General features: G+C 49.3%; 1 protein-coding gene across 1 annotated transcript; it reads right to left on the bottom strand.

Annotated features, from left to right (window-relative positions):
• Positions 1 to 601: 601 nt before the first annotated feature.
• CCL22 (C-C motif chemokine ligand 22) lies at positions 602 to 8,642 on the bottom strand. Its single transcript, NM_001099162.2, is given in 3 exon segments — positions 602 to 2,382; positions 7,014 to 7,137; positions 8,533 to 8,642. Coding segments are annotated over 3 exon segments (282 nt in total). The 5' UTR covers positions 8,606 to 8,642; the 3' UTR covers positions 602 to 2,297.
• Between the last annotated feature and the right edge of the window lie 425 nt (positions 8,643 to 9,067).

Genomic DNA, 9,067 nt, shown 5'->3' with positions numbered 1-9,067 from the left:
AAGTCTTCCCACAAGCTTCCACTCTCTTTTCCCATCTTCTGGATGATGGATAGGAGACCTGGTCCTGGAGGAGGTTGGAGCCATGAGTGGGAAGCAGCTCGGGTCTTTGAATGACCACATGGGTGGAAGGTCACCACAGACCAGGAATGCCCGGTCAGACTTCATGTGAGAAGACAAAACCTTGTATGGAGTTGAGCCACTGAGATTCGTGGGGTTGTTTCTGCAAGTAGCATTTCTTAACTAATACACTCTCCTCTGTCTCTGTGTTCTCCCTTGAAGGGGGAAGGTTAAGGTTGGGTTATTGAATGAGTGAATGAATATGCTTCTCAAAGATCTACAATTGAGGACTGAATGAATGATTTCATCAACTCCTCCTGTCAAGTGGTCCCAGGGTGGACACATGTCTGGGATTCCCTGCTGGCACCTGCTCGGCTACTTCCCAGGTCCTGAGGTCTGGCTGAGACTCCCCACCCTCTCACAGGGTGACCTTGTGCAAGCCAGCTCATGTACCAAAGTCAAGGGCTTCTCCGCTGGGAGAGAGGGGGCCGTGGGTCTCCTGCCCCACCTCACAGGAACAGCACATGCCAAGGAACAAAGCAGACACTGTTGCAGAGGATTTATTTTCCAGAAGGCCTGAGGGGCAGGGGCAGGGGCATGGGCAGGACAGGAGCGGAGGGAGATCCCAGAACACTTGGAGGCCATGTGCATGGGCAGCGGGCAGGTTAACACTTCTAGTACCTGCAGTGGACAAATGCCCTTGGGCTCTAGGAGGGGACACAAGCCCTGAAAGACACTGATGTTTATGCCTGGCAAAGCCACATTCCCTGTGGCTTCCACCTGAGCCTAACAGCAAATCCCTTCAGATGGGTATTCCCATTCTCAGGTGAGGCTCAGAGAGGTTAAATGTTCTCCTCAGGGTCACACAGTGACAACCACCCTGCCATGCTGCATCAGGGTCCCTCAGAAAGGAAAAAGCACAGATACCTGGGGAACCTGTTGTCCCCAAAGAGCTCCAGATGAATCCCAAATCCCAGTCATTAGCCTGGCCACAGCCACCTGAGAACAACCTCCATTCAAGGCTCTTTCCCTTAACTATACCCCACACATTCACTTCAGGGGTCAGGAAATCACTGCCTTGTTCCCGTCCCACACATTTCCTAGAAGTTCTTCCTGTCATTTATTTGGCCTTTTAAGCATCTGCCTTCTTTACTTATACAAATATAACTAGAGCTTATAATACCAAGCCAAGTGTAGTCATTCATACTGTAGCATGAATTTCATTATTAGCTATTTGGGAAAGGAGGAAGAAAAAATGAGGGACTCTGAAGAGTCCCTCTGAAGAAATCAGGCCTGGATGTTGGAGGTTGGAGGGGCAGTAAAAACCCAAGGGAAGCAAGAAGGTTAAAGACCTCTAACATGCAGGTAAAATGGGGGAGAAAAGTGATTCTGGGCAAATTTGAGGCTTCCTAATGGACCCCACCAGCCCTTCGCTAGATGACCTTAAGTCTCTGTATTGATGCATGAGAGCCTTTGGGAGGTGGGAGAGAGAAACTACTTTCATTGACTCAGTTTGCAGCCTGTTACTGAGCTCTGATTCTGAACCAGCCCCTGTGCTCTGTGCTGGAGGCCAGGAGACCAAAGTAACTCAGGTGTGGATGTTGGTCTAGCTGATAGGGCTGGAGGACAAGCTCCCAAGTCCTGAGAATTCTGGGAAGATGGTGATCAGTGTTGCTAAAGAGAGGCAGAGGGCCCATGGAAATTTAAAAAACTGAATCTCAATTACTGGCTGCTTAGGTCGAGTGATGATGCCCTGGAGGACAGATGGGGTCGGACAGGTGCAGAAAATGGAAAGACATTCTGGGTATCAGGAGCAGCCCAGGAAAAGAGCCAGAAGTGGAAAGGTATGACATGGGTTGGGAGAACAGGGAGCTGGAACCCAACATGCATGAAGGGAAATGAGGCAGGACTGGAGACTGAGGTGCCAAGCTCAGGAGCTCTGACTTCAGCTGAGGGCAATGGGGAGCCATGGAAGGGTTTGGAGCAGAGGAGTGACTAACCAGGATGGTGGATCCTCTGGCTTTGGTGGGGCAGAGGGTGGGTTGGAGGGTAAGAGGGGAGATGAGAGGCACAGCTGGAGGCTTGACTGAGGGTGACAGCTGCAGGGATTAAGCTCTGTCAGCACTGAAAGAGTCGTTGGCACAGGCTCATGTCAGGAAGCCGCTGTAACAGGAGGGAGGTGGGGATCTGTGAGCCTTCCTGGAAGAACCAAGGCCACGGTCATCAGAGCAGGGCCTGCCTCATTGGTTCAGCTTCTGGAGAATCTTCTTCACCCAGTGCTGTTTGGGGTCAGCACAGATCTCTCGGTCCTTCACAGTCAGCAAGCTGGAAGGCAGAAACACCAGGGGGAGAAGGAAGCCTCATTAGCATGCAGCAAGGATGCCATGGTCCACTGCAGATGGTTTGCATACAGCAGGTGACTCATAAATGCAGGTGACTCACATGTCTTAAGAAGGACAGGGGGAAATAAACATCAAGGACTTCCCATACCTTCAGCCCCAGCCCCAAGTGCCTGGACAGGCCAGGAAATAGAATGCGCAAGAGGCTCATAATCACTGCTGACACTGTCTTGGGAGAGAGTATCGGGTAGTGGATAGTGGCCAAGAGCATGAACTTTGGAACCAGCTTATCTGGGATTAAAGTTCTAGCTCTGCCACTTGTTAGTGAGTCCCTTAACTTCTCTGAGCTTCTGTTTTCACATTTGTAAAATGGGCGTGATAATTGTGGTCCAACTTCCCGGGAATCTGATGACGATTTGATGAATTAATATATAAACTGGTGTGCTCACGACAGTGCACAGCAGACAGTAGATGCTATATAATTGTGCCACGACTGGCCCAAAGGTCTGTTTTTAACTTTTTTTTAAAAGGCAGAGGAACCAGCGATCAAATTGCCAACATCTGCTGAATCATCGAGAAAGCAAGAGAGTTCCAGAAAAACGTCTATTTCTGCTTTATTGACTATGCCAAAGCCTTTGACTGTGTGAATCACAATAAACTGTGGAAAATTCTGAAAGAGATGGGAATACCAGACCACCTGACCTGCCTCTTGAGAAACCTGTATGCAGGTCAGGAAGCAACAGTTAGAACTGGACATGGAACAACACACTGGTTCCAAATAGGAAAGGAGTACATCAAGGCTGTATATTGTCACCCTGCTTATTTAACTTATACGCAGAGTACATCATGAGAAATGCTGGGCTGGAAGAAGCACAAGCTGGAATCAAGATTACTGGGAGAAATATCAATAACCTCAGATATGCAAATAACACCACCCTTATGGCAGAAAGTGAAGAAGAACTAAAGAGCCTCTTGATGAAAGTGAAAGTGGAGAGTGAAAAAGCTGGCTTAAAGCTCAACATTCAGAAAACTAAGATCATGGCATCCGGTCCCATCACCTCATGGCAAATAGATGGGGAAACAGTGGAAACAGTATCAGACTTTATTTTTTGGGGCTCCAAAATCACTGCAGATGGTGATTGCAGCCATGAAATTAAAAGACGTTTACTCCTTGGAAGGAAAGTTATGACCAACCTAGACAGCATATTAAAAAGCAGAGACATTACTTTGTCAACAAAGGTTTATCTAGTCAAGGCTATGGTTTTTCAAATAGTCATATATGGATGTGAGAGTTGGACTATAAAGAGGGCTGAGCGCTGAAGAATTGATGCTTTTGAACTGTGGTGTTGGAGAAGGCTCTTGAGAGTCCCTTGGACTGCAAGGAGATCCAAGCAGTCCCTCCTAAAGGAGATCAGTCCTGGGTGTTCATTGGAAGGACTAATGTTGAAGCTGAAACTCCAATACTTTGGCCACCTGATGCAAAGAGCTGACTCATTTGAAAAGACCCTGATGCTGGGAAAGACTGAGGGCAGGAGGAGAAGGGGACGACAGAGGATGAGATGGCTGGATGGCATCACCAACTCAATGGACATGAGTTTGGGTAAACTCCAAGAGTTGGTGATGGACAGGAAGGCCTGGCGTGCTGTGGTACAAAGGGTTGCAAAGAGTTGGACACGACTGAGTGACTGAACTGAACTGAACTAATAAAAGTCACATAATCTAAAACATACTATTTTAACCATATTTAACTGGACAGTTCAGTGGCACTAAGTACATTCACATTATTGTGCAACTATTACCATCATCCATCTTCCGAATTTTTCACCTTCTTAAACTGAAAGTCTGTCCCTATTGAACACTATCTCCCCACCCGTCCTCCCACTCTCTGATCCCTGTCATCTACCGATGTACTTTCTGACTATGAATTCGACTATTCTTAGGTACCTCATGGAAGTGGAATCAAACAGGATTTGGCTGCACCTAATGTATATTGAAATGCATTTTTAAGGTTCACTTGGTATATGTTGGCCTGAACTTTTAACATTGATTTTCTTCATAAATCCTTCAACGACCCTGTGAGCCTCCAGTATTCTATCTGCTTCACAGTGAGGAAAGTGAGGCCCAAATGAGGTAAAGGAACTTGCCCAAGGGCCAGAGCTGGTAAGACCTGCCTCATCGTGCTGGCCATAAACTGGATGCTCTGGGGCAGGGCCTTCAGAGAACTTCCCCATCCGGGCCCGCCCTGGAGAGATCTGAGAGCAGACAAGAGTGGGGAGCAATAGCCCAAGACCACGTGGCAGTTGTGGGCTCGGGCTTCCACTTTTGCCAGAGCTGCAACAAACACCCCTGATCTGCACACGTGTGTGCACACATACACACAGATGACCAATGAACAGAAAGAACAAAGAAGGCAGCAAAGCAGGATTGATCTTGGCCATGGACAGCCTGCCCTGGCTGCTCTGTGGCACCGGACAAGGCCCGGCCATTCATTGAACCACATTCCTTCTAGAATCCCTTCCGGCTCAAGATCCAATAATCATGTGTGTCCCTGGTGGCTCAGTGGTAAAGAATCCATGTGTCAAGGCAGGAGACTCAGGTTCAATCCCTGGGTTGGGAAGATCCCCTGGAGAAGGAAATGGCAACCCACTCCAGTGTTCTTGCTAGAAAATCCCATGGACAGAGGAGCCTGGTGGGCTACAGTCCATGGGGTCACAAAAGAACAACTAAGAAACTGAGCGACTAAACAACAGCAACTGCCTCTCACTGAGCATCTATTATATGCCAGAAATTGAGTATTACACCTCCCACTTCCTATTATCATGCCCTGCGACGCTCAAAAAGGCCCCATAACTCACTGTGTCCATTTATTCACCTGTAAAAAGGAGATTTCACAGTACCTACTACACTGAGTTGTTTGAAGGACTACTATTTATTAATATTTATAAAGTGTTTATAACAGTAACTGGCACTTAACAAGCACTCTCTACACGTTTGATAAAAATAAATGAAGGTGGTCATTCCCATTATACTGATGGGGAAACTGAGGCCCAGTATTGAAGTAAGCAAGACCCTGGCAGGGCTTCCTGCTTCAGTCTTCTTGCCTTTTACCCCTTTGAGGGGTGGAAGATGAATGAGAAGGATGAAGAGGGGACGATGACACAGACCCAAAGGGGCTCATGAATCCCCAGGTTCAAACACCCCACCCCCAGCAGACTCCAGGCCAAGGAAAAGAAACCAAAGAAGCTGAGAGAAAGCAGCAAAGGAGAACAAGGACCCAAGAGTCCTGGTTCCAGCCTGGGCAACCTTGAGCAAGTCATTTCTCTTCATCCCATCCTGAGGCTGTTTCTCTATCTGTGGAATGGAAATAATAGCACCTCCTTGTAGGATCACTATGAGAATGAAACAGTCATGCTCAGAGCAGTGCCTGGCCCAGAGGAAGCACTTAGTGTCAGCTCTTAATATTCTCCTGGTAAGCATGGGTTGCCTCATTGAAAAGGAATGAAATAATGCCATGTTCTGCAATACGGATGGACCTAGATGGCACCCCACTGCAGTGCTCTTGCCTGGAAAACCCCATGGACGGAGGAGCCTGGTGGGCTGCAGACCATGGGGTCACGAAGAGTCGGACACGACTGAGCGACTTCACTTTCCCTTTTCCCTTTCATGCATTGGAGAAGGAAATGGCAACCCACTCCAGTGTTCTTGACTGGAGAATCCCAGGGACGGGGGAGCCTGGTGGGCCGCTGTCTATGGGGTCGCACAGAGTCGGACACGACTGAAGCGACTTAGCAGCAGCAGCAGAGATTGTCACACTGAGTGAAGTAAGTCAGACAGAGAAGGAGAAATATCATACAACATCCCTTATATGTGGAATCTAAAAAGAAATGATACAAATGAACTTATTTACAAGACAGAAAGAGACTCACAGACTTAGACAACAAACTTATGGCTCCTGGGTGGGCGAAAGGATGGTGGAGGAGGCACGGTTAGGGAGTTTGGGATGGACATGTACACACTGCTATATTTAAAGTGGATAAGCAACAATGGCCTACTATATACAGCACATGGAACTCTGCCCAGTGTTATGTGGCAGCCTGGATGGGAGGGGAGTTTGGGGGAGAATGGATATATGTGTAGGTATATCCCTTTACAGGTCCCTTTGCTGTTCATCTGAAATCATCACAACATTATTTGTTAATGGGCTATATCCCAATAAACAAACAAAAAAAAATTAGAATGGACTGCCTCAAATAACTAAATCTCAGGGCACTGGGGATCAGCCTGTCCCCTGCACCCTGCGCTCTATAGCAGCTCTACACTACCTATCTCACCATGCCCGCGGATGCACCCTCTGCGATCTCAGAACCAGGCACGTGCTGCCTGGCACAAAGGAAGTGCCCGATAAGATCTGTCGAATGATCACATGGGTTTTTTTTTTTTCTTGGTACACCCAAGCCTCAGCTGAGCCATCTAGTCCAGCCAGGGGCTCCCCCTGGCATCCAGGCGTCCAGCTGCATTCCTCCAGCCCCGGGTAGAGACCACCCACGAGCACCTGGATCCTCCCGGGCAACACCCCTCAGGCTCTTTAGGGCCTTGTCTCCCCAGCTCCCTACTCACACCACGCCAGGTCTCCGGCAGGAATTTGAAGTCCAGTAGTAATATTTCACCAAACGCAGGGGCAGAGGGTAACGGATGTAGTCCCGGCAACAGACGCTGTCCTCCACGTTGGCACCGTAGGGGCCTGGGGGAGAGGGGTGTTCAGGGGCGTCACAGGCTGGTCTCCCTTGGCCCTCACCTCTGTCTTAGCTTTTCTGTTCTCATGCGGAAGGTTGGTGTCCAAAGGATTCTGGGTCCTCAAAACCCCACTCTGGATCTCTAAGAAGCCATTAAGCACCCAGAGTCTACACTCTGCATCAGCCAGCTCGGGGGAGAGGGAGTCAGACTCACTGAGCATCAGCAATGCCCTAAGGCGACTTCCCTGATGGTCCAGGAATTAGGACTCTGTGCTTCCACTGTAGGGGGCACAGGTTCGATCCCTAGTCAGGGAACTAAGGTTCTTTAAGTGGTATAGCACTCCCCAAAGAAACAAACAAACAGACAATAAAAAACAATGCCTAGCGTGGCCAAGAATAAAAAACCCACCAAAACTCAACCAAACAAACGGAACAATGCTGAAGCTCTAGATGGGATCCAGAGACTCTGAACAGGAAGGAGCCTTAGAACTTTGCTATTTGAGGTGAGGTCTGTGGACCCTCATCACCATCACATAAGAGCTTGTCAGAAAAGCTCAGTGCCTTGTCCCAGCCAGGCTGAAACACGTGCACTTTGAAGAACTCTCCAGGTCTTTGGAGAATTTCCCTTCAGCTCACATCTACTTTAATCCCCTTCCTGGAGCAAATGGTGAGACTAGGGTCCAGAGAAGGAGGTGGATTTGCCCAGACCACACAGCAGGACCCAGGAGAGTGTCAGGTCAAGGGCTCAGACAGACTCCAGTCACCCAAGCCCTGGTTCGAGTCTTACTCTACTCTGAGTCACGTAACATCTCTGAGACCTAATTTCTTCCTCAGATCCAGGGGGTAATAATAGTACCTACTCTCTGGGGCCTTAAATGCAGGGAAAAGTGCTCAGGAACCCCCGGTAAATGAGCAGTCATCGTTCCTGACTCCCAGCCCAGTCCTCATTCCCCTACCCAACACAGGGCAGAAGAGCAGACCTTGAGATGGAAAGGGAAATCAACAGCCCAGTGTTGAGGGGAAGTTCCAGAGCAAAAATGGGGCAGTGAGAGGGCAGGACCAGTCTTCCAAGGGAATAGCCCTTACCCCTGCTCCCACCTTTCCCCACCCAGGCGGTCCTCCTTCAGGGGCTCCTTCTCCACACCCCAAGACCCTATTCTTGAGTTCTCTAGGGGGACCCTGGGCCATACCCACCACCACCCCAACCCAGCTGAGGCAGATCCTAGACTCCAAGCCTTCAGCGCTGCTCATTTAGCAGACATAAAGACTCAGGTCTGGTAGAAGCACTGGAACTAGCCCAACAGCCAACAGACTGGCGTCTTCGGCTCTCAGTTCAGTACTCTCTCCACCACTACTGTCTGACCTTGACTTCTGCAGAGAGCCCTGCCTCTTCCCAGTCTCACCTGCCTCTGTTGCTTGAAGTATCATAGCCAGGAGGATGAGGGCAGCCAGGAGAGGGGTCTGCAGGCTGGCCATCGTTTTGACCTGTGTCCCAGCTCAGGTGTCTACAATCACCAAAGGACAGGGAGGTCTGGTATTTAAGCACTTGCTACACCCACAAGCCTCAGACACTCTTAGTCACCCGTGAGGCCAGAGTCTCTGACATTCACATTATGAAAGAAGAACTCCTGCTTCCTTCAAAGAGGAGGAAATTCTCTGTGGCCAGGAATCACTCAGAGGGGACCCCCACGCTCACCTCTCCCTGAGTCTCAAGAGATGTGAAATCCCCCTTGAGCTGGGCTTCTTGGAGGCCTGTGCTCCCTGGGGTCTGCTGGCTGTGTGGTCTTGGCCATGTCACTGGACGTCTCTGGGTCTCAATTTACCCATCTGGAAATGGGGGAGACGTTTTCAGAGTCCCACCGACTTACCCCAGTGGTTGTTTGTAAATCAAGTGAGAATGGGGACAGGAGACAAACAGCCCCAAGCCCTCACATGGAA

The sequence above is a fragment of the Bos taurus genome, chromosome 18 (genome assembly GCF_002263795.3).
Source record: "Bos taurus isolate L1 Dominette 01449 registration number 42190680 breed Hereford chromosome 18, ARS-UCD2.0, whole genome shotgun sequence".
NCBI lineage: Eukaryota > Metazoa > Chordata > Mammalia > Artiodactyla > Bovidae > Bos > Bos taurus.
This window is presented reverse-complemented; position numbering and strand designations above follow the sequence as displayed.